Here is a 26,144-nt window from a genome sequence, read left to right as displayed (position 1 = left end):
TGGTCAGCGTCATACACGTAAACACGCCCAATTAAAAACACAATACATGCCCAGTTGGACATAACGGAAAAAAAAAGTTGTCCATTTCAAACCTCATTTGCATATATATAAAATAGCTCATAACTTGGCCAAAAATGAACGTTTTTAAAAAACAAAACAAAACACGTTACTGTTATCTACATTGCAGCACCGATCACATGCAATAGGAGATAGGGGTTTGAGAATCTGGTGACAGAGCCTCTTTAAAGTAGTTATATTCTTGTACATAGGTGGCAGTGTTATAATAGATAGATATTAGATAGATAGATAGATAGATAGATAGATAGATAGATAGATAGATAGATAGACAGACAGACAGACAGACAGACAGACAGACAGACAGACAGACAGACAGACAGACAGACAGACAGACAGATAGATAGATAGATAGATAGATAGATAGATAGATAGATAGATAGATAGATAGATAGATATGAGATAGATATGAGATAGATATGAGATATATATGAGATAGATATGAGATAGATATGAGATAGATAGATAGATAGATAGATAGATAGATAGATAGATAGATAGATAGATAGATATTAGATAGATTAAAATTAATCCTTAGATTTATAATTATATTAGTTTTTTCCATTTACTTATGAAACTGTGAAAATGAAGGGACTATGTAAAAAATGGCTGCAATTCCTATTTTGTTGATGTAATATTTTTGTTAAAGAGGCTCTGTCACCACATTATAAGTGGCCTATATTGTACATGATGTGATTGGTGCTGTAATGTAGATTACAGCAGTGTTTTTTATTTAGAAAAACAATCATTTTTGACGGAGTTTTGACCTATTTTAGCTTTATGCTAATGAGTTTCTCAATGGACAACTGGGCGTGTTTTACTATATGACCAAGTGGGCGTTGTGGAGAGAGGTGTATGACGCTGACCAATCAGTGACCAATCAGCGTCATACACTTCTCTCCATTCATTTACACAGCACATAGCAATATAGCTATATCACTATGTGCAGCCACATAAACACACTATAATGTTACTGTAATGTCCTGACAATGACTATACATTACCTCCAGCCAGGACGTCATGTCTATTCACAATCCTGACACTTCTGTAGCGTCTGTGTGATGTTAGTGTGTGTGTTTATGTGGCTGCACATAGTGATATAGCTATATCGCTATGTGCTGTGTAAATGAATGGGGAGAAGCGTATGACGCTGATTGGCCACTGATTGGTCAGCGTCATACACTTCTCTCCACAACGCCCACTTGGTCATATAGTAAAACACGCCCAGTTGTCCATTGAGAAACTCATTAGCATAAAGCTAAAATAGGTCATAACTCCGTCAAAAATTATTGTTTTTCTAAATAAAAAACACTGCTGTCATCTACATTACAGCGCCGATCACATTATGTACAAGATAGGGCACTTATAATGGGGTGACAGAGACTCTTTATACCTCTTGACTAAAACTGGAAGTCTACACTTCTATCACATCTTTATTGCTTTGTCAAAAATCCATTGTAGTCATTGTAGTGGTGTACAGAGGCTAAATGATGAAATTGGTCTTACTATTCAAATTATTTTGAACCCAATTGTATATATAGATAATTAGTAAAACATTTTTACTTACTTTGTGCTATAAATTGTATTGATCTTTCTGAAGTCCCAAGAGAATTATGAGCCCGACAGGTATATTCTCCTTGGTCATCGCTTGTGATATCTCCAATTTCTAGCCTTAATGTGTTATGAGAAGAAGAAAGTTTGAGCCGCTGGGTAGAATCATAAAGGCTGGAAGAGTTTAATGATTTGATTCCTTTGAGTAGATACATGTGTGAGGGAGGATTGCTGTCCACAGTGCACAATATTACACCCACTTGTCTCTCCTGAAGTTCTAAAAATGAAGTCAGAGACAAGTTTCTTGGGGGATCTATTGAAAAAAAGTATATAAAAAATTAATATTGGGGTTCCTTGCTTTTTCACTGAAGGACACATTGGGTTTAATAGAGGTGGCTTTGCTGGCCATTGTTAGCTATGAGAGCCCCACTTTGTATTTCTTAATTTGTGCTAAAAATGAATCATGTACTTTTAATTAATTTGTATGAGAAACATGTTTAGATTTTTGGCACTTGAGGCCCTATGATCACTGTGTTTTGGTAATTATCTGTAGAAACCATTGATATTTGTAGAGTAAAGGCTCTTTACACTGGCCAATTATTGGGCAAGCGAGCGTGTAAACAGGGCAACGATCAGCAGATGAAAGAGAAAACGCTCATTCATCTGCTGTTCATATCGTTTTTAAATGCCTAAACTTTTATCTTTGTTGGCAGCACATCTGCCGACACAATAGTAATGTATGGGGATGAGCGATTGGAGTAACGAGAGCTCGTCCCCATTCTAGCGCCTTGTGACAGGAGCAAGCGAGCGCCGGTCAACGAGCTGTCTCGTTGATCGGCACTCGTTTACACGGCTCAGGTCAAGCCGTGTAGTTTGTCTGTGGGAATTTGTGCCGATTCAGCCAAAAGAACATTTGTGTGGTTTAGACACCGAGGTTGGATGAGAAGCTCTACACAATCATGCTGGAACAGAAAAGGGCCTTCATAAACTGTTGCCATGAAGTTGGAAGCTACAATTGTGTAAAATGTCTTTGTTTACTGTAGTGTTAACATTATCCTTTACTGGAAATAATGCCCGATCCTTTAACACATTCCAAGAATATTATTCCTCCTACAACAATTTTTATAGTAGATACTCTGCTACTTTTTATGCGCCACACTCTTAAGCACTTTATGTCCCCGCTATGTGAGTTTGCATGGTCTATTCCTTCGTTACTGAGCTGTTGTTACTCCTAGATGCTTCCACTTCCCAATAATAACACTTACAGGTGACCGGGGCAGATCTAGCAGATAATAACAGCACTTAACGGTGACCGGAGGTATCTCAAAGATAATAATAACACTTACAGGAGACTGGGGAGATCTAGCAGATAATACTAGCACTTACAGGTGACCGGAGCACATCAGGAATTTCACAAACTGACTTGTGGCAAAGAAGGCATCCAATGATTTAAAGTCACTGCTCTCTTCAGTTCGATCCAAACTAATAACAGTGTTTGTCTATGGAGATTACATGGCTGTGTGCTTGATTTTTTGCATATGTTTGCAATGGATGTGGCAGAACACTTTAACTCAATAATTAGATGGGGTGTCCACATTCTTTATACAGTGTATATACCAGATTATTAAATAGAACAGGCAAATCGGCTCTGCAATTATGTCCTTCAATTTACTGCAAGTGGGCCATAAGCATTTCCAATAGATTTATCTAATATTGGTAGGGGATGGCAGATCAATTTGTGAAACGGCTACACATGAATTATGTAAAAAAATAAATATGTTTATCTCTAGATTGTCTTTATTTACCTTTATATTGATCAATACAACAGAATCCCAGTCTTGATAGGCATGGCCGCCATCAGGGCAGTACTAGTAGTACTCCCATCAGGGGGTCGGCCACATGGCTGAACAAAAGGGGCCCGCTGGGCTGTCGTCACCCCCCCCCCCGGACTTGGCACAGTTTTGCCGCGATTATGAAAATTGCATAAAAAAAGGATAGAAAACATGAAAAAATAGTGCTGTTGTAAAGGGTTTGCCAGACACCCGTTCTGTGTCGACGCCCGGGGTTAATCAGCCCTCATCAGCTCCAAGGTCTGCTGGAGTGACGCGATCTGCTACTACTCAGGCTTGCAGGCTGAGGAGAGGGAGAACCCATCATAGCCTGGCCTGATGGTTCTAGCTCCCGCCCTTGGTCTATTTATACCCTCACTTGCAGCATGTTCCTTGCCTGTGATTGTCTGGTTTCCTGGCTCTGCGATTCCTGTTATTTACCCGATTGACCGCTGTTACTTATTGACCCTGACTTGCCTGACTATTCTCCTGCTCTGATTTTGCTACTAAGTACTCCCCTGGTTTGATTCGGCTCGTTCACCACTGCCTGTTGCTCACGGGGTCTCTGTGGGCAACTGCCCCTACCCCCCCTTGCTTCTGTGTGCCCTTGTCTTGTGTTGTCTGTCTTGCACTTACTGAGCGTAGGGACCGTCGCCCAGTTGTACGCCGTAACTCAGGACGGGCCGTGCAAGTAGGCAGGAACTGAGTTGCGGGTAGATTAGGGCTCACCTGTCCGTCTCCCTACCCCGATTCATTACAGCTGTTAGGCTATATTCTCACAGTGCTGTCAAATCACGCAAAAAAAATGTGATTTGACCGCACTGAGTAACTAGACTAAGGCCTTATTCAGACAGCCATGTTTGGTCCGTAATATACGGAGCGTGTATCGGCCGTACTTCCCAGGCCGAGCACAATTCATGGAGTCGGACTCCTAGCATCATAGTTATCACTGCTGCTATGACTCCCTGCCTCTCCGCAGGAATACTGCCCCATACTGTAATGATGCTTTCAGTATGGGACCGGGGACAGCATTCCCACAGGAAGGGAGGGACTCCTATGATTATAGATAATTGTGATGCTAGAAACCCGGCTCCCTGAACTGTGGTCGGTCCGGGAAATATGTCCGATACACGGTCCGTATATCACAGACCGAACATGGACATCTGAATAAGGCCACATACTTGTCTCCTATTTTTGGTGCGGATTGCGCACTGAAAATTCACTACAAATTACAATATAAGGCGATATGCAGACCAACGTGTGTGAAATCAGACGTGAATAACGGCCGTTTTTCACGGCTGATTTGCACCCATGCGGGACCCATTTTCACAGATCCTTCATAGACTTGAGTGTATTGAGGGATCCGTGAAAATGGACAAAAATAGAACATGTTCTTTTTTTTTTTTTTACAGGCCCTTCACACCGTCCGTTAAAACAACGACCATGTGAATAACCCCATAGAAATACACGCAGCCGTGGGATGGCCATTAAAAAAAAGTCCTTCACACGGACGATTAACACGTTCGTCTGAATAAGCCCTAACTCATGTGAATGGGATTTGTCAAAACCTCATGCACGTGCAGCAGAAAAAAACCTGCATGAAATTTAGGACGTGCTGCTGATTTATAATATCACATAACTCAACTGTACATGATAAGAGACAGGTATGTATGGGAAGTATAGAGCGGGCTCGCGGGCTGAGCGCCCTCCATAGACAGCGGGTGACGACTGTGTTACATAGCCGACACCTCACTGTAACGGGCGGAATCAAAGATCACTTTGATTCCGCCCCTTTAACACCTTAAGTGCCACAGTCAATTGCGACCACAGCATTTAATGTGTTAGAATCAAGGGGGCGTCCCCTGAAACCAGCCATCGTGCCCCCCCCCCCTCGTGGCACGATCGGCTGTTAACAACGGTTGTTATAGAAGCCTGGGGGCCTAATGAAAGCCCCCAGGTCTGCCATATTTGTACTTCTCTGAAGCTCTGCCTCTGGCTGTCAGTATCACAATATAAATCAGTACATACATTAGTATTGCACAATATCATGCAGTGGATTGGTGCTTCAAGTCCCCTAGGGGGACTAATAAATAAAGTAAAAAACAATTAAATAAAGGGTTTTTTCTATGTTCCAAAAAAAAAATACAAAATAAAGTATTAAAAGTTCAAAAAAAAAACCCTTTTCACATTTTTTCCCCAAATCAATGTTAAAAAAAATAAAAGTTAACATAACTGGTATCGCCGCATCCGTAAATGTCCGATGTCACAAAATAGCGTTGTTTAATCCGCTGGGTAAAAGCCGTAAAAAAAAATAATATATATATATTTATATAAAACACGCAAATTGATGGTTTTTGGTCACCATAGAACTCCAAAAAAGTGATCAAAAAGTCGCATATACCCCAAAATGGTATCGGTGAAAAATATTAAGGAAAATCGCTAAATTGATGGAAAAATGAAAAAGTTCTGGCTCTCAGGATACGGCGACACAAAACATTTTTTTAATTTAGTAAATCGTTTTATTCTTTTAAAAGTGGTAAAACATAAAACAAAACAAATAAATTTGGTATCGCCGTAATCGTATCAACCTGTAGTATAAGGTAAATATGCAGTTTTTACGTCTGACGGATGCCGTAAAAACAAAACCCCCCCAAAAAATGGCGTAATCGCTGTTTTTTGCCCATTTCACCCCACAAATATATTTTTTTCAGCTTCCCAATACATTATGCGGTGCAATAAATGGTGCCATGAAAAGTTACAACTTGTGCCGCAAAAAACAAGCCCTCATATGGCTATATAGATGGAAAAATAAAAAAAATATAGCTTTTGGAAGGTGGGGAGGAAAAAACAAAAGTGAAAATCCGAAAAATGGCGGAGGGAAGGGGTTAAATCCGCTGCATGTCTATTATGTTGCAGAATTGTAACGTATTTCATCCTTTACAATGTAATTAATTTGCTGTAAATCCCCAGGCAAATTCTGTAACGCACACATTGAGGAATCTGGTGCACAAAATCCACATCAAAACCGCAGGTAAAATCTGCAGCTAATAATACGTTTTTAGATACATATTTTTGATACGTTTTTAGCTGCGGTTTTTACATTTTGATGCGGAAATAGGTGCAGGTTTTATGCTGCAGATTTTTAAAAAATAGTCAGAAACAATTCGCAAGCGGAAACGAAAGATAAATTGACATGTATCATATCTTCATATACGCACCGCAGGTAAATTTTTGTGCAGAAAATGCGACATGTAGATGAGATTTCTTGATCTTATTTACTTTGCTGGTCCTGTATTACACTGCGGATTTTCCGCACGAAAATATCCGTGACAAATTTGCACGTGATAAGTATCGTGTGCATTTTGCCTAACAGAGTTTTTTTTAACTCACCCTAAGGCCCCATTCACACATGTTGGATTTGATATGGATTCCGATGACATGCCGATGATTCTGCATCCCATCCATGAGGTTTCCGCAACCCAGTTCACCCCTCTTGCAAAAAAATTTCCACGTGTATTTTTGCCCGAACCATGAAAAGAAATCCACCACATCAATAAGTAGCGTGCGACTTATATTACATGGAAAAGTTGTGGATAGGAAACTTTGAATGACAATTGGACTTAGGCCTTGTTCACACAGTTTTTTAGCAGGCAGAAAAATATGCCTCGAAATTCCTTCAGGCTTTCTCTGCCTCCCATTGATGTCAACGGTAGGTCAGAGACGGAAATGCCCGAAGAAAGGGCGTGTAGCTTCTTTTTCTCACAAGCTTTTGTTTTCGCTCGTGGGGAAAAAATGCCTTCGCCTCCCGTTGAAATCAATAGGAGGCGATTGCAGCTGTGTTTTGCTGCAGTTTCCAACGCGGTTTCAGATGCAAAAAATGCTGAAAAAAAACTCTGTGTGAACAGGGCCTTATTCTTGTGCAGATCTGCTTCACGCTTGTGTCACATCTGCGCCAGGAATCAAAGGGAAAGCCTCAGATTTTTGCTGTGGAAAAACACACTGAAATATAATGGCAACGTAAGAACAGAGCATTAGTTCTCCTTACATCCTCACAAGCGCTTCCCCCTCCCTTAAAGAGGCTGTCACCACATTATAAGTGGCCTATCTCCTACATAATGTGATCGGCGTTATAATGTAGGTGACAGCAGTGGTTTTTATTTAGAAAAACAATCTATTTTTACCACTTTATGAGCGATTTTTAGCTTTATGCTAATGAGTTTCTTAATGCCCAAATGGGCGTGTTTTTACTTTAGACCAAGTGGGCGTTGTACAGAGGAGTGTATGACGCTGACCAATCAGTGACCAATCAGCGTCATGCACTTCTCTCTATTCATTTAGTCAGCGCATAGTGACACTGCGTTATTCACTATGTGCTGTCTTATACTGACATATTAACGTTACTGAAGTGTTTAGACAGTGAATAGACATTCCTTCCAGCCAGGACGGGATGTCTATTCACAATCCCTACACTTCCGTATTGTTTCTGTGGTACTTACAGCAGAGCAAGCATAATCTCACTGTAACCTGTCATTTACAGCGTGATCTCGCGAGATTACGCTTGCTCTGCTGTAAGTACCACAGAAAAAATACAGAAGTGCCAGGATTGTGAATAGACATCCCGTCCTGGCTGGAAGCAATGTCTATTCACTGTCTAAACACTTCAGTAACGTTAATATGTCAGTATAAGACAGCACATAGTGAATAACGCAGTGTCACTATGCGCTGACTAAATGAATGGGGAGAAGTGCATGACGCTGATTGGTCACTGATTGGTCACTGATTGATCAGCGTCATACACTCCTCTGTACAACGCACACTTGGTCTAAAGTAAAAACACGCCCACTGGTCAGGAAATCTCCTAACGTACACTATAAACACCGTAGACGATAATTCACAGGGCTCCATTATGTCCTTTTAGCCTCCGTCAGGCCGATAGACGTCGATAGACATTATTTTTGAAGGATGGAATAGCAGAGTAGACTTTGCTATTCCGGAATCCCCAGACAGCATCACAAGTGCTCTACCCGTGGACTATCCCTGGGAAAGCTCCTGACATCACTGTCCATATATGTAAAGTGACGTCAGAGGATCCTCCAGGGCTGGAATTCCTGGCCAGGGTGTTGCCGACGCTCCGGCCGTGTATTCAGGTTTTGCAAAGCTTCGGACGTCACTTTACGTAAATGGACATCTGGAACAGTGCCATAGTCCCTGGGCAGAGCGTTAGTAGAAAGCTCCAGCCCTGTCCATGGACACTGACTTCAGTAGTTTGCCCTGGGCCATTCCCCGTGCGACGTACCCACTTTATGCCATACAGTCGGATACGTTTTGGATAAATAGATCAAAATCCAGAGCATTAACCGGTCACTGCCTGCTCCATGGTTTCCTTCACTGTAATTGACATCAAAACCAAAATCAGTGCCACACTTTCCGTTGCCCACTTCCGGTAATGGAGGGGGGGGGGGCCCAGACATCATGGCTGTATGGGGCCCAGAAATTCCTGATGGCGGCCCTGCTGATAGGTCATGTCCCAATATAATTTATATTTCTGCCGTAAACTAATAAAGTTGTTTTCTGTTTGTATACAAACTCGAACAAGGCTTTAATTAAAGACCAATAAACAATTTTCCACTAATACACAAAATGTCAAAAGTACATTAAGACAAATTAATTCTACTCACATATTACAGACAAAGAGACTGGCGGAGATGTCTTGAAGCCTTTAGACGAATGAGCCGTGCAGGAGTATGATCCACCATCATTGCTTTTTACTCTCCCAAGACCAAAGGAACTCACTCTGACTTCTTGGAACCATCTACTGTTTTTGTACCAGGTGTAACTCACTATTTCTTGAGGATTATCTAAAACTTCGCAAGTCAATGTTACGGAGTCCCCTTCTCTCAGTTCTGAGGATGGACTGACAAGAACATGAACATCTGGAATAAAAGTAGAAACAAAAAGTAAGATATACTGAAGTTAAAAGGTCAGAACTATCATAGCAATAGGAGTTGTAAACCACAAACTAATCAATATTATACTGGGACTGTCAACAGCCCTACAAGATGTACCATTTTTTAATGCTGTAATTTGAATGATACTTGAGATTATGCTGTGACTTCCTGCTGGAGAGGGGAAAAGAGAGCTGCCTCATTCTAAGATCTGACACAGAACTGTTCACATAGATGCAGTAGAGACCTCACAATAGCATACCAGTGAGATAAAAAGAACTACCTTGTAAACTTTAGGTCCAACGGCAACTCAAATATATATTAGATGCATGGGTATTATAAAGAAAGGAATGTTTGTTACCTTCAACATTAAAGATAACGGAGGCTTGGTTTGTCCCCAGGGTGTTCTTGGCAATGAAAACATAACTTCCTTCATCACTGGACTTGATGTTTTTGATTTCCAATTTTAACATGTCTGGTAAGAAGTAAGCATGCATCCTCTCATTGGACCTTCTACCATCAGTGGAGGAAGCTATGAGTTGTCCGTCTTTATACAAAGACAAATCTGATGGTGGATTACTCTCGACGATGCCTAGAATAATTGCTACTTTGCTATTTTCTGTATCCAAAAAAGATTTTATGGAAACACTTTTTGGAGGATCTGTACAGGAAAAAAGTAAAAGACAATGAAGTGTATTAGTTGTGTTTATAAAGTTGTACATTATTTGTAATGTGCGTGGTATCTAAACTTAAGACTCAGGGAGGAATTTATCTACGTTTCCGCTTCGCTTTCTTTTCTGCGTAAATAAGTTGCAAACAGCCCAAAAGTTCCAAATAATTACTCTCAATGCTTTTTATTAAAAAGTGATCGCAGTTTAGCGGAAGGGACAGTGGCACTCATGGACCACCGTATTTACTATAATTTACGCCACAAATTGCCGTGTTACAGTGGAAATCTACGCCAGCGGCTGGCTAGCACAAATTAAATTTAGTGGCGCACGAACAGCCGAAGATGTGCTGGACTCAACTCAGAAGACCTGCATTGTTAACAAACACGAATATGCAGAATTGGTTAATTGAAAGGGAATGAAGGGAGACATAAACACAAGATCCTTTTTTTCTGGCACCATAATAGGGGCCTAGTTTAATCTTTACTATGGGGCTTTTCTATTTTATATATGCCATTGTATATGTCATGCTACCGCATGTACAGGGTCCGCCTTAAGTTAAATATCAGTCTGTGCAGGATTATTTTGGCCCCTCCCCAGGCCCTTCACCGCCACATAACAGAATAAAAATAATCCCAGGGTCATTATCCTCCCAAGGTATCAACTCCACCCTCTCTTTAGGTCATATTTCTCCCTCAAGTTAAATTTTTCACCCTTCCCGCAGGTATTATTTCCTTCCTAGGTTTCACACCTTTCCAGGTATCATCTATCCCTTCCCCCCAAGTATCATACCCACTTCCCCAAGGTAACAAATACCACCCTTGTATTATCTCTTTCCCTCCCAGGATGTCATCTCTTTCCCCAGGTTTTCATCTCTCGTTCCTCTGTTCTGCTTGCCGTGTTTCGCTAGGTTTTGGATCTGTTTGTTGTGTTTCCATTGCCTCTTCTTCATAGCCTTTTCCCGGTTTTATGTTAGGGTCAGTCTCCTCAGGTAGGGGACTTCATTAGGGACAGTGAGGGTTAGTGCTGTCTAGTGTGAGGGTTAGAGAATAGGGATTAATCCAGGGATAGTTAGAGGGTGAGTTAGTTATAGTTAGTTTTTCAGCTACCATTTCCCATTTATTGTATTTTTCGATCATTATCATCCATCATCCAGTTGTTTCATCCCAGTTTGGCAACCTCATCTGGTTACCATCCCTGAGTCCCTGTTTCTTGTACCCGTGTTACTTGTTAGTTGTGTTACACGTGCTCCATATTTAAATTTCCCTCGACCATCTGGATGGTTCACAATTCTGTCCTACTGTAGATCCTGGGGGTAGATCCGGGGGAGTACTGGGACACAGTTAGTCCCCAGGAAAGGGAATTGCTATAGGTGAACCTAGTTTTACAGTCTTGTGACCAGTCTGCGTCATTACAATATCTATATTTATACATACTTTGTGAGTATCTGGACTCTATGAATTGTAATAAAATGTAGAGTACTACTCTCCTCCATGTCAAGCATTTACTTACATAGGACATTTAAAGTGACGGACTGGGAGCGTTTGGTTCCATAGCGACTCTGAACACTGCAGTAAAATGCTCCTCTGTCTTCACTGATCACATTATTAAACGTCAGCGTCTTCACAGAACCGCCTGAGTACATGGCTCCATTTTTATACCACGTGTATGTTGCTTCACTTGCAGCATCAGTGGCCACTGCACATGTCAAGTTCACAGCCTGTCCTTCCTGAACCACTGATGATGGACTGACCATGATCCGGGTGGCTGTAGAAGAACATGAGAAGCTGAGAGGATAAGGAACATTTTTCTCGCAGATAAAATCAACTAATAATATACATATAAACAGATCTCAGTTAATAAGAAATCTTATCATAAAAAATGTATAGACCAAAGTCGTCCCTGTCTCTTAATTTGAATTAAATTTAGTAACTAATTGCCAAAAGATGCCAAATTAGTTTTTCTATTAAAACACACAATTTAAAGTAAATATCCTGACGAAGCTATAAATCTCAATCTTGTCTCCACCGTGTGTTTATCACATATGTCATGTAGTCTTAATGTGTTTGTAAAGTTTTCAAAATTTAAGTTTCTTTTCTCTGAACTTTTCCTTGATAGCACAGATCTTACTTTCACTACAACTTTATTAAAGGGTTATTCCAACCTTAGACATCTCTGGCATCTTCACAGGATAGAAGCTAAACAAAAATAGTCCCAGCTCTGGGACTTTCACCGACTTATCAGACAGGACGAAGTCGTGTCCTCGGCTGTTTCCGTAACTCCAATAAAAGTGAATGGAGACAGCCATGCACCTGCAGGGCCACCTCTCCATTCATACTTTACCTGGATGTTGCGACTGATGGATCATGGAAGCCTCAGAAGACGGGACAGGGTCAGGTGACCCCTGCCCTTGAGATAGGTGCTGGTCCCAGAGCTAGGACCCGTCCTCTATCAGAGATTTATGGCTTAGATATGCACACTGTTCTTGAATAACATATAACTACTTCCAGCATGACACTAAGAGGAGTGTTTTTATTTCATGTTCCAGAGAGTCAACATAGAAAGAGGTAGTTGACATGGGTTAATAACATTAGTTTCACACTCCTAAGATTAAAGGTGATGTACACCTCAGTGTGATTGGTGCAATTTGCTAAATACATTTTTATTAAAAAATTATTTTTACTTTATGAGATACAGCTGCTTTGTATTCTTTTTACAGAGCAGCTGTATCTTGTGCTGAATCCTGTATTTGTCAGGTCTGCGGATCTGACGGATTCAGATCTTAGAGAACAATACTGTTGCTCTGTATACAGAATACAAAGCAGTATCTCAAAAAGTTAAAATAATTTTGAATAAAATGTATTTAGGTTTGCAACAATCACACTGAAAAAAAAACAAAACAATGTCAAAGGTGTACATAGCCTTTAAGGCCTCATGCACATAGTTACACAGCTTTTAAAAAGACACAGGTCCATCAAGTTCAACCTATCCCAGATCAATTACACATCATTCATTGCTAGAATATTTATACCCTTCGTTTAATTTTCCATTAGATAAGCATCTAGCCCTTGTTTTGAGTGCTGCCATCACTACCTCTTGGGGTCGGGCATTCCATAGTTTGACTGCTCTAACTGTAAAGAACCCTTTCCTATACTGATGTCTAAATCGCCTTTCCTTTATGGAATATTTCCCCTGGTCCTTTGTACAGTTCTTGGAAAGAATAAATCATGTGCCAGTTCTTTGTATTGACCACATTTATATTTACAATTGTAAGGTGCCATTTTTTCTGATCTGAACAAGCTCAATTTCTCTAGCCTTCCATTATAAGAGACACCTCCCATCCCATTTAATAATATAGTCATCCGCCTTTGAACCCTCTCCAGTTCTCCTGTATCCTTTTTTACAACATGGAGCCTAAAACTGAATCCCATATTTGTGATGTGGTCTTATAAGGGATTTATAGTGTGACAATATTACATTGGGATCACAGGCTATTTTTTTTCTCTTTTTATACACCCTTACATTTTATTTGCTTTTGCAGCTGCTGCTTGACATTGAATACTACGACTTACCGTACTTTTAGCAAAATACCCAAGTCGTTCTCTTGTCCTGTTATCCCCATTTTTTCCCATTTAATGTATATGCAGTAATATCACTGTGGCCTAGTGGTACTACAGAGCGATAGACCCCAAATGGGGCCTTCATACAGCACAGAGATATTCTCCCATAGAATCAATGCCTCTAGGGTAGAATACTTCTATAATTCGACATCTGATGGAACATGCCTCTGTATCAAATTGTAGGCATTCGGAGGTACAGTAAGGTACATGTATGGCTGCCATTATACAGCTCCGTACAATTTGGAGGTTGTAACAATTCTAGAGAATTGTTCCTTAGAACTCTTCATTTTGGTGCTGTTCTGTTATTCCTCTTGGAACTGTATGAATAAAATAATAACTAGGCGCTTCCATTCCCTTTGTCAATAGGGTGTGTCTATCCACACTCTGTCTCGGTAGAGACACACCCTATTGACAAAGGGAATGGTATCGGCCAGTTTTTCTATTTATTCATAAATTTCCAGGAGGAATAACAGTAAGTGCTCAATGAGTTTTAAGAAAAGATTCTCCAGAATTGTTATTTCATGGGGAGAACAAGTATTTACTAAAACAGGCATGTTAGAAGAGCTGAGACATGCTCTTGACTGCATCTCACAGCAGATCTGGCAGGACCTCTCTAACCATTTAAGCACCGGCCTATTTTGGGCCTTCAGGACCGAGTGATTGTTTGTTTTTCATCATTTTTTTTTTTCTCACTATGGGAGGTAATGCAGTGATATTTTTGATTGCATATATAACACTTTTGAATACTTAGACATGGTCTTATAAGCTTATACCTATGGCAGACTTGGGGGGCCATTGTTAGGGCCCCGGCTGTCATGGTAACTTATCGGCACCTCGCAATTGCATTGTAGGGGTGTCGATGAGCTGAGGAATATCCATCTCTCTGTCAAACTCCTTAGGGGCCACAGTTGCTATTGAATGTGTCATCTAAGTGTTACATAGCCGGAATCTGAAGTTTCTCTGATCCTAGCCATTACAACGGGAGCCCAGCTGTCAATCACATCCGGTCTTCCTTGGTGATCACCCAGGCATACTATTACTTCCTATTGCGGTTAGGTGAACGCATGAGGAAATAATAATATGTTCAAATGCAAGCAGAGATAGTTTATTTTTATTCTATTTTAGAGGACAATGTGATTAACACCTGAAAAAAGGGCAGAAAGAGATGGACAATAAGTGGCAGTATATCCTACTTTGTGCCGTGAAGTTCACCGTTGCTCTCGACTCCCCAATGGAATTTTTTGCTGTACAAAGATATGTTCCTTCATCCTCCAGCCAAACTTCACTGATCTCCAGCTTTATCATATTTTGCAAGGAAGATAATCTTATCCTATCACTCAAGGATCCCTTGGAGTCAGATGACCCAATCATCAACCCTCTGAAGTACAAAGCCAAGCTGGATGGTGGGTCACTGTCTACTGAGCACTGAATAATGCCAATCTGTCCGCTTTGTGCTTCCCAAAATGATGACATTACTGGTGTTCTAGGACCATCTGTGAAATGAATGAATAAATACAATATTACTAATAGTTATTTCTTTTAAAATTTTTGTAGGACTGAGCCTCAAGCTGGACATACTGTTCAGATAGTTGTCGGCCGAAAGCTATTCCACCTGCTGTCGGTAGAAAGTTGGAATAATGCCATATACATTAGATGGACAACCAGTCCCGCCGAAACTGAGGGGTTCATCAGACATATGTCTAATGTGTATGGCCGCAATTTGGGTAAACTATACAAACAATAATCTCCCACTTATTTACTAATCCAGTTGTGTACAGAAGGGATGGGGCATGACTATAGTTGTAACTTACACATGACTGACAGATATGGAGAGGAGAGTGCAGGACCGGCCTTAGGTTAATTGGTGCCTTGTGCAGCTGCATAGGTTTGGGCACAAAGTGTTCGGAGGTGCCCTGTGCAGTACCAGCTGTGGATGTCGCTCATCTTATGATGTACTGTGAAGTGCCCAAAAAATAAAAGGCATAATGTGTCCAAATAACAATGCCTAGTCAATAAACTAGAGAATTTATGTTCATCCTGTGAAGCTGTATAGGTTTGGGCACAAAGTTTTGGATCAGAGGGGCAATACGCGAGTGTTTAGGCCATCAAGGTCACATTGGAAGATCGGTCTCAGGTATGATAGTCACAGCAGCCCAACTTCAGTAGCCTGCCCTCAAGGTTCAGTGAGTATGTAAATGCTCCTAGGTCGCTGGGACGGCAACTGAAAAGACCGGGGGAAGAGGTGTAGTGGAGGACACAGGAAGAGAGCAGACAGTGTCTGGATGTAGAGAACAAGGGGAACAGAAATTAGGTGATGGGGTGAAGTCAGGCAGAAGGCATTACAGGGAGTGTAGTCGGTGGTCATTTTGTTGGAGAGCAGTAGAGTTCTGGATGCAGGCGGCAGAGTTAGCGGAGTAACGAGGGCTCATATAGACAGAGAGAGTTGTCGTAGCCTTTCAGGTCCCTGACAGCGCAGCGGAGTCCTACAGCTGAACTGCATCACCCCTAAAAAGTTTGTACCCCATGTGACCTGGAGTTAGAGACAGTAATAACGTGCTGTGAGAAATCAAGTTTTGGTGAGAATGATCAGAACCAAGAGGGCATCTGGTGTACTAATAGCAAATTGTGATTGGAATTTCATGGGGATGTGAGTAGTTCCAATGGAGCCAAGTTTTAGAGCTAAATCAGGATATGAACTGTCACAGATTGCTGTTTTGAGGCCGTCCCAAGACCTGTTATTCAGTTTTATCCTCATTAACCCTTTAACATGCTGAGTCCATCAATTGCAGCAGCCGATCGTCACCTCTCTCGTTACTGGCTCGCTGAGGAGTTCCCTAATTCCTGCTAGGGATTCTGTGCTGGTATGGCCCCTCAGTGACCCATAGTCGGACTTAGGTGGTGATAGATGGGTGTCTTAGCACGGACCTTAGTCTTTGGTAGTGATCTCCGGGCCTAGGCAAGACCTTGCTGGAACTATAGGTTATATCAAGTTACTCTTTGCTCATAAAGTAAATTAATAAATTAAGAGTTCTCCGTAAATAAGTTTTCCGTGTCTGCAAGAGGTTTATCCAGCATTCCACCTCCTTCAGTTATGGCAGCGGCTGCACACCGCTGAGGCTGGCCCTGTGTCTATGTATACTTGTATGCAGGTGGATGACCAGGTGACACTTGAATTTGTAATTGAACTCTTTGGGACATTCTTCACACATCTGAAGTTTGAGAATTTAGGTAATGCAATACAATCTATGGGAAAACCTTAGGTAACACACCGTGATGAAGAATTGACATGAGTTTGTATATTGCCAACAGTTTCCAACATTAATATCAATTCTGTTGCCAGATCTAAGGAGTTTCCTCCATTTTGAACTCTGAGATATTGGATTAGACATTCAAGCATCGGATTACAAAAAAATATTTTCCAAAACCCTTACTTACAAGACACATGAAGGAAGACTGATGGAGAAACGCTGCTGTCCTGAGTTCCCTGTATGTCACAGTGATAGTACCCAGTGTCACTGTCCTTTACACTGTCAAAAACCAGAGAGTCTTCCTTCGGCCTCTCAAGCCCTCTGCTGTTCTTGTACCAAATGTATTTGGCCTCATCCGACTGCGTCTTCATGAAGTTACACGTCATTGTCACCTTGGAGCCTTCCACAACTTCCGTGGATGGAGACACCAGAACTCTTGCAGCTAAAAAAGAAGTAACAAGTTGGGTTTACAATATTAAGTTGACGTCTACTATGGTCCCTCATGGTCACTTCTTTGTTTGGAGTATTTTAACATTATTTTCAGCTATTTTTTTAAGTTTCCATGCTCTACTACCTTGGTTAGAGAAGTTGGGTGACCACCACTAATGGCAGGCATTACAATGTCCATAGGGTTTGATTTAGTGAAAACCTACCCCTCATTACTAGCAATATTGACCTTTCCATATATTTATACACTGAATTATTATTCTGTCAGATCACATATGTCATTTATGAATGCATAAATTTAAAGCTGTAGAACGCTAATCCTCTGAATATGGGAATTTAAAGATATATTCCCAGGGGGATTAAGCTGCACATAGTAATTATCTTACTGGTAAACTTGAAATTATTTTAAGACAACAGGGTAGAAAAGGATAAAATAATAATGCCATTTAACTGTGTAATAATAGTCAATGTTAATTGATCAATTTTAATCTGTGAATTAACTTAAAGGGGTTTTCTACGATCGGAAAACTAATGACCTATCATGACCATATACCCCACACCGATCAGCTACTCCGACTGCATCCGGATGCCGGATGTTTTGAACGGTATGCGGAGTCGGAAGGAGTTGGCTCCGACCACTGCATAGCGGCCGTTCTACAGAACTGCAGCTCTGCTCCTATTTACTTGAATACCGTAGTACTGCAGCTCACGCGCTATTCTGTGACCGGAGCCATCTGCTTCTTGCATGGACGACCGGGGTCCGGAGGCAGCCGGAGCAGCTGATCGGTGCGGGATCCAGGTGTCGGACCCGCACCGATCATATAATGATGACCTATGAGGTGGATAGGTCATCAGTTGTCTGATCGTGGAAAACCCCTTTAAAAAGGTCCAGCCCCTCTCCATGTCTATTTTAGCAAATACCATGAAATAACAGTTCTGAAACATATTTTCTTTGAGCTCGGCGTTCTGCCGTTTCTCTGTTATTCTTTGTAGAAATTTATGAATACATTGACAACTGGGTGTTACCATTCCCCTTGTAAAATGGGTGGGTCCCCACAGTATCACTTTGTCAACACTGATTGGATGTTGTCAGTCTGTATAGGGACACCCCCCCCAACTGGTAACACTCAATTATTAATTTATGCCTACATTTCTAGGAGGAATAACAGAGAAAGGGCACAACATAGCATTTTATTTAAATATTGTCCAGAATTGTTTATTATAGGGAATACAAATTTTAACTAAAACAAATATGTCAGGAGAGGTGATGGGTCCTCTTCAACTAAGAATGTCAGCAGAGTTATACAGTAACCATAGGGGTAGCTATAATCTAAACAAGGGAACCCCTCCTGATTTTTTGTTCAGGCCACCCTATCTTTCTGGGGCAGAGGCCTAGTGTTTACTTGACACCCCCTCCCCCATTACTTGTATGGAAAAACAAACCAAACTTCAGGCTAATTTTCCATTCCTTGTTTGTTAAAATTGCAGTGAAGAACAGTAGCCCCCTACAGACTAAGGCCCATGTTGAAGGGGGATGAGGCCAACCTGATATGAAGCCATCCTCTTTACAGGCAACACATCTATGATTATGGTATGTATGCCCTCACAAAAGAACATGTCATCTGAAAAAGCTGAACTGGGGTAAGTTCTCAAGGCCTTTTTTTCGGTCGTTTTTCGGGCCGTAAATGCCCCGAAAAATGGTTACAAATACGGATGCTGAACGCCTCCAAACATCTGCCCATTGATTTCAATGGGAAAAATATTTTTTTACGTGGTCGCTTGTAAAAACGGTGCGTAAAAAAACTCCCCCTAAAAAAGTGCCGTTTTTTGAGTCGTTTTTCATTGTCTCAATAGAAAAACAGCTCCAAAAACATCCGTAAAAATGCATCAAAAAACACTTGATACTTTAAAAATGGCTGAAAATCAGAGGCTGTTTTCCCTTAAAAACAGCTCTGTATTTTACAGCCGTTTTTAGTTTAGCGTGTGAACATAGCCTAAAGGGAAGAAATGGTAAAAAAAACATGGAATATGGATAGATGTATTAATTGAAAACACAGCAGGATACCAGGGGTCGTCCTAAGATTGATATTTATCACCTGGGCACAGTATGAGTGATAAATGTTACTGACAGAGACATCTGAGTGCTGTACATAGTTATTTCCGCCTGTCTCGTAGAACTTGAATGGACTGGCAGCGCACATGCTTTATTGCCGCTCCATTCAAACTCCACATTATAGTGATCGGTGGGGGTCCCAATAGTGGGGTCTCCAGAGACCACATATTTTTCACCTACCCTGTGGATAGGTAATAAATGTTGATCATGGGATAACCCCTTTAATATATACATTGATCATCCATAACATTAAAACCCCTGACTGTTGAGGTGAATAACATTGATGATCTGGTTACAATGGCGCTTGGCAAGCAGGGGGATATATTAGGCAGCAAGTGAACAGACCGTTCTTGATATTAATGTTTTGGAAGCAGGAAAAATGGGCAAGTGTAAGAATCTGTGCGACTTTGACAAGGGCCTAATTCTGTTGGCTAAAGAACTTGGTCGGAGCATTTCCAAAATGGCCGATCTCTGGTATACAGTGGTTAGTAGCTACATAATGTGGCCCAAGGAAGGACAACCTGTGAACCGGTTTTAGGTTCATGGGCGCCCAAGGCTCATTGATGGAGTGAAGGCTAGTCCATCTGGTCCGATCCTAAAGAAGAGCTACTGTAAGTTGCTGAAAAGTTTCACGCTGAATACACGAAGCACACAAAATTAGGCAGGTGGTTTTACGCCTCATGCACACGACCGAGTGCGCTGTGCCATCAGTGATCCGAGGAAAGATAGGACATGTTCTATCTTTCCTCGGATCGGAGACTCTGACCATTTTGCACAGACCCGATTCACCCGCTAAAGTGAATTGGTCCCTGAAGACTATCGGGTGCCACTCGGATGCCATCAAAAACGACCCAAGTGGCACAACGGTCGTGTGCATGAGGCGTTAATGCTATGACTGTTCAGTGTAATACTCCAGACCAGTTGTCCTGAATCAGTGGCACGGGAGCCACATGCGGTTCTTGGGCCCCCTACATCTGGCTCTCCAGCTATTAGCCCCTCTAGAAACTATTGTGCACTAGTTGCAGCGGGAATATCATAGCATTACTAGAACTTGATACTAGGATCAAAACCTTATCTCTGAGTTACCACTATGATATCACTAGGCCATATATTTTTAATAGGATTCTTCACTTTCAGTATTTATCAAAAAGTTTTGGCACCCTGCTCTAGACTATGAGAAGATATCAATGAACTTTACAGTAGAACGAGAGACCTACTCTGCACATTGAAGTACATTGATTGAGATATTGATCCAATGCTGTTTCTGGAGGTACAGTTGTATTTTCCTTTATCGTCCAGCTTTAGATTCTTAATATTCACAGTCAGCTCATTATGGGATGATGTAACCCTGAATCTCTCATTCACAGAGTCAGGGTGTCTGCCGGAAGCGACCAGTTGATCTTCTCTATAAAGTGTCATCTCAGCTAATGGGAAACTGTCTACAGTACAGCGGATAACGGCGGATCTCCCCTCTGCTGTGTCTTGGAAAGACGTCACCTGGAGATGCCTTGGTGAATCTGTGCAAGAGAAAGAAAATGTTTGTGGTTTTAGGCTTAAAAAATATATATCTCTGAGTCCACGCTCCAATGTGCTTATCTATCGCCCTCAGGTGCCAAGCCATCAATAGGCACCACCTACCATTCTGGTTGGATTTTGCAGTACAGAATTCCCCATAACCCCAACAGAGAAGATGCCACTCAACAATAGGACTGTAAATGTAACTCCAGATGTGACTGGTGTATAAGACATGATGTAACTCCATATCTGTGCAAATTAAGTCAAGTAGATGTAAAATATTACTATATTAATAAAGTAAGTGTACCCACTAGCTTGGCTATAATGGATGCCCAATATGCCGAAACTGTTACCACTGGAGTGTCCAAAAATAAGCAGGTCCTGGATTAGGGACTTTAGTCTGATACTCTTTGTGGTGGTTGTCTATCTTCCTATCAAGCCCTACTCAATTTCAGACCTTCCAAGGAAAATCAACTTGCAACTTTGACTTTCCTTGAAGCCAAGATCATTATTGTAAGATTAAGGAAAAGCAATGGACCTTCCAGGTTGTCTGGGATCTGCTGTATTCGTAATGTCCCTGATTTCCTAGTAAATGATTGATAGAGAGTAGTCCGTATTGGTCAACAAAAAGTTATTTCATCCAATCAATCTGATGTCTTCATAACCTCCTGAATACTCTATTGACATTAAAATTGACACAATTGATCGGATCCATTAAAGTGCACAGCTCATACTCACAGGCAACATTCAGGCTGATCACAGCGGAGCTCTTGCTGCTCTCGTTGTTCCAGGCTTTGCAGTAATAAAATCCAGAATCTAAGCTAGAGACTTGTGGAATTTCTAGCAGACTGCTCCATCCTTCCATGTACAGGACATTGTTTTTATACCAGCTGTATGAGTAATCTCTGCTGTCTGACGTAGACTGGAGGAAGCACGTTAGGTTCACGTAATTTCTTTCTCGAATGTCGCCAGGTGGAGACACAACTATTTTCGCTGCTAAAATTTGTAAAAATGTTGAGAATATGAATGAAGCAGTACATTTTTTTTTAATTATTTAGCCAACCTAAACAAATATTGTATAGACAACAAGACTAATGTGACATAATTTTTGTAAATTTTATCCATAGACTGCCTAGAATTACAGTTCAGCGCCACTCAAGTCAAAGGGACTGAGCTGTAATACCAGACACAGTCCATTGACAAGAGTTCTGCTGGTGGAAAAGCAGACTGTTTTCTAATTTCATACAACTACTTTAATCTAATTACTAATACGTTATTGTAATAGAGGTCGGAGCAATGTTTCTTTACATCTGTAGCTTTCTCTGTATAAGGGGGTTGATTAAGGCCCAATGTACACAAACATATTTTTGCGTCCGCAATTCATCCCCAAAAATGTTGGTGAATTGTGGACCCATTCATTTCTATGGGCCCATGCACATGACCATAGTTTCCAATCGTCCGTGCATTGGCTGGAAGCCCGGACCGCAAAAGATAGGACAAGTCATCATACGGGCCGCATTTGAGGTTCGGGCTCATTTAAATTAATGTGTGCATGGTCCGTGGATTTCGGCCGGCCTGCGGATGACACTCCGCGGCCGTCCGTGACGTAATCACGGGCCGTACACATGGCTATGGTTGTGTGCATGAAGCCTTAAGGTGTTTTCCATGACTTTGCTATTGATAACATATTCTTATGATAGGTTATCAATGTCAGATTGGTGGAGGTCCGACTCCCGACACCCTCAACAATCAGCTGATTGAAGGGGCCCGGCGCTCCATTGATCGCTGTGGCCTCCTCATTGGTAGTGGTTGTGTCTGGTACGGCAGGTCTTTGCAGCTCAGTATCATTCAATGGAATGGGACTAAGCTGCAGAGCCAGGCTCAGCACCTACAGAGTGTACAGAGCTGTACCATTTAAGCAAAAAAAGAGGAGGCAGCGCTCACTGGAGTGTAGCAGCCCCTTCAATCAGTTGATCAGCGAGGGTGCTGGGAGTCAGACCCCCAATAATCCGAAATTGATGACCTATCTTTTTGATAGGTCATCAATTAAAATGTCCCAGAAAACACCATTAAATATTTTAGATTTTTTCACATGGTTGACAGTAGGGGGAGCAAACAGAAGATTTATTTATAAAGAATCATTGAGCTCAAAGATAATGGCACATTACAAGAGGAATAGAGCAAAGTATTTGCAAACTTATTTAACATTATAGGCAGATTACATATGACAGATTGCAGTTTTTAATTTGCATAATTGATTGCTAAACCTACTACATGATATTACATCTTAATCACAATGCAGAAACAATGCTACATATCTGTGTAGATAGGTGTAAACTGGAGAATGCAGAGTTAGGGTCCTTTTACATGGCCCAACGTGGACCCAGCGAGACAGCTCATTGATCCGTGCTCGTTTGCTCCTTTCACAAGGAGCTATATATGGGGACAAGCGCTCATTACTCCGATCCCTCGTCCCCATACATTTCTATCATGTCGGCAGCGCATCTCCCTGTTTACACAGTACACTGTTTACACAGAGAGTGGTGCTGCTGACAACGATAATAGTTTCGGCAGCACGATGCGATCAGCAGATGAAGGAGCGTTTGCTTGTTCATCGGCTGATCGTTGTTCTGTTTACACAGGGCAATTATCAGGAACGAGCGTTCTGTGAATGCTCGTTTGCACAATAATTGGCCGGTGTAAAAGGGCTATTAACCCTTAAAATGCCTGGGATAGACTGAAGATTTGCTGGTAAACTTTAAACATTTCTAATGATCTAAAATTGTCATGGAGATCACCGATAGAACCGTCTGTTCCCAAACATGTCTAATCCAGGCAGCCTGTAAGGAGGATGTGTAGAAAGTTTAGTGTTCATACTTACTCTCTGCAGTAAAGTCCAATTCACCAGCCATCTGCCCATATGAATTGTTTGCCACACACATGTATTGCCCTTCATCCTCTAACACGACATTTTTAATTTCTAGCTGTAAAGAATTAGTGGTAAAAGAAATTTCATATTTGTTGTTATAAAGGAATACTTTGTTTGTAGCCATCAGGGTCCTTTCCCGATAGAGAAACATCTGTGAGGGAGGATCACTGTCCACGGTGCACTGAATGACCGCTTGCAAAATTCCTTGACTTGATACAAATGAACTCATTGAGAGGTCTCTGGGTGGAACTGTAAAAAAAAATAAATATGAGTCTACTGGTCGTTGAAATGCGAAAGGTGCGCTACATCGACGACATTCAGAATGCTCCACACTGACTGCTGAACTGTTACGCTTGCTACTACAAAAAATCTGTAACATCTGTAGCATCAGGGACCTTTATATATTAAATATTTCTAGCACTTTTAAGATATCCTATATTGTAATACATGTCAATGTTTTTTTTCCCATTACATTGCAAACTGGGGATAGCACTTACAGTGAAGGAAATAAGTATTTGATCCCTTGCTGATTTTGTAAGTTTGCCCACTGTCAAAGACATGAACAGTCTAGAATTTTTAGGCTAGGTTAATTTTACCAGTGAGAGATAGATTATATTTAAAAAAAAACAGAAAATCACATTGTCACAATTATATATATTTATTTGCATTGTGCACAGAGAAATAAGTATTTGATCCCTTTGGCAAAAAAGACTTAATGCTTGGTGGCAAAATCCTTGCTGGCAAGCACAGCAGTCAGACGTTTTTTGTAGTTGATGATGAGGTTTGCACACATGTTAGATGGCATTTTGGCCCACTCCTCTTTGCAGATCATCTGTAAATCATTAAGATTTCGAGGCTGTCGCTTGGCAACTCGGATCTTCAGCTCCCTCCATAAGTTTTCGATGGGATTAAGGTCTGGAGACTGGCTAGGCCACTCCATGACCTTAATGTGCTTCTTTTTGAGCCACTCCTTTGTTGCCTTGGCTGTATGTTTCGGGTCATTGTCGTGCTGGAAGACCCAGCCACGAGTCATTTTTAATGTCCTGGTGGAGGGAAGGAGGTTGTCACTCAGGATTTGACGGTACATGGCTCCATCCATTCTCCCATTGATGCGGTGAAGTAGTGCTGTGCCCTTAGCAGAGAAACACCCCCAACACATAATGTTTCCACCTCCATGCTTGACAGTGGGGAGGGTGTTCTTTGGGTCATAGGCAGCATTTCTCTTCCTCCAAACACGGCGAGTTGAGTTAATGCCAAAGAGCTCAATTTTAGTCTCATCTGACCACAGCACCTTCTCCGAATCACTCTCAGAATCACCCAGATGTTCATTTACAAACTTCAGACGGGCCTGTACATGTGCCATCTTGAGCAGGGGGACCTTGCGGGCACTGCAGGATTTTAATCCATTACGGCGTAATGTATTACCAATGGTTTTCTTGGTGAGTGTGGTCCCAGCTGCCTTGAGATCATTAACAAGTTCCCCCCGTGTAGTTTTCGGCTGAGCTCTCACCTTCCTCAGGATCAAGGATACCCCACGAGGTGAGATTTTGCATGGAGCCCCAGATCGATGTCGATTGACAGTCATTTTGTATGTCTTCCATTTTCTTACTATTGCACCAACAGTTGTCTCCTTCTCACCCAGCGTCTTATTAAGGGTATGTGCACACACTAATAACGTCCGTAATTGACGGACGTATTTCGGCCGCAAGTACCGGACCGAACACACTACAGGGAGCCGGGGTCCTAGCATCATAGTTATGTACTATGCTAGGAGTCCCTGCCTCGCTGCAGGACAACTGTCCCGTACTGAAAACATGATTACAGTACGGGACAGTTGTCCTGCAGCGAGGCAGGGACTCCTAGCATCGTACATAAGTATGATGCTAGGAGCCCGGCTCCCTGCACTGTGTTCGGTCCGGGACTTGTGGCCGAAATATGTCCGTCAATTACGGACGTAATTAGTGTGTGTGCACATACCCTTATGGTTTTGTAGCCCATTCCAGCCTTGTGCAGGTCTATGATCTTGTCCCTGACATCCTTAGAAAGCTCTTTGGTCTTGCCCATGTTGTAGAGGTTAGAGTCAGACTGATTCATTGAGTCTGTGGACAGGAGTCTTTTATACAGGTGACCATGTAAGAGCTGTCTATAATGCAGGCACCAAGTTGATTTGGAGCAGTAACTGGTCTGGAGGAGGCTGAACTCTT

At 41.6% G+C, this 26,144-nt stretch overlaps 1 protein-coding gene and 1 long non-coding RNA gene across 2 annotated transcripts in view; one reads left to right on the top strand and one right to left on the bottom strand.

Annotated features, from left to right (window-relative positions):
* The window catches only part of SIGLEC1 (sialic acid binding Ig like lectin 1), a 123,542-nt gene that overhangs the window by 16,590 nt on the left and 80,808 nt on the right, over positions 1-26,144 (bottom strand). Inside the window, exons 11-19 of the mRNA XM_075855560.1 lie at positions 23,893-24,189; positions 21,750-22,007; positions 20,714-21,013; positions 17,124-17,378; positions 14,882-15,181; positions 11,581-11,835; positions 9,762-10,061; positions 9,134-9,388; positions 1,643-1,939 (exon numbers count right to left, since the gene is read on the bottom strand). Of these exons, the coding sequence (XP_075711675.1) occupies positions 1,643-1,939; positions 9,134-9,388; positions 9,762-10,061; positions 11,581-11,835; positions 14,882-15,181; positions 17,124-17,378; positions 20,714-21,013; positions 21,750-22,007; positions 23,893-24,189 (2,517 nt within the window). The remainder of the gene's footprint in view (positions 1-1,642; positions 1,940-9,133; positions 9,389-9,761; positions 10,062-11,580; positions 11,836-14,881; positions 15,182-17,123; positions 17,379-20,713; positions 21,014-21,749; positions 22,008-23,892; positions 24,190-26,144) is intronic.
* Positions 18,877-21,306, top strand: LOC142748472 (uncharacterized). The gene is made up of 3 exons (XR_012882270.1): positions 18,877-18,974; positions 20,634-20,766; positions 20,864-21,306. It is a non-coding gene; the product is annotated as an uncharacterized LOC142748472 (long non-coding RNA).

The sequence above is a fragment of the Rhinoderma darwinii genome, chromosome 1 (assembly GCF_050947455.1).
Source record: "Rhinoderma darwinii isolate aRhiDar2 chromosome 1, aRhiDar2.hap1, whole genome shotgun sequence".
Classification (NCBI taxonomy): Eukaryota; Metazoa; Chordata; class Amphibia; order Anura; family Rhinodermatidae; genus Rhinoderma; species Rhinoderma darwinii.
This window is presented reverse-complemented; position numbering and strand designations above follow the sequence as displayed.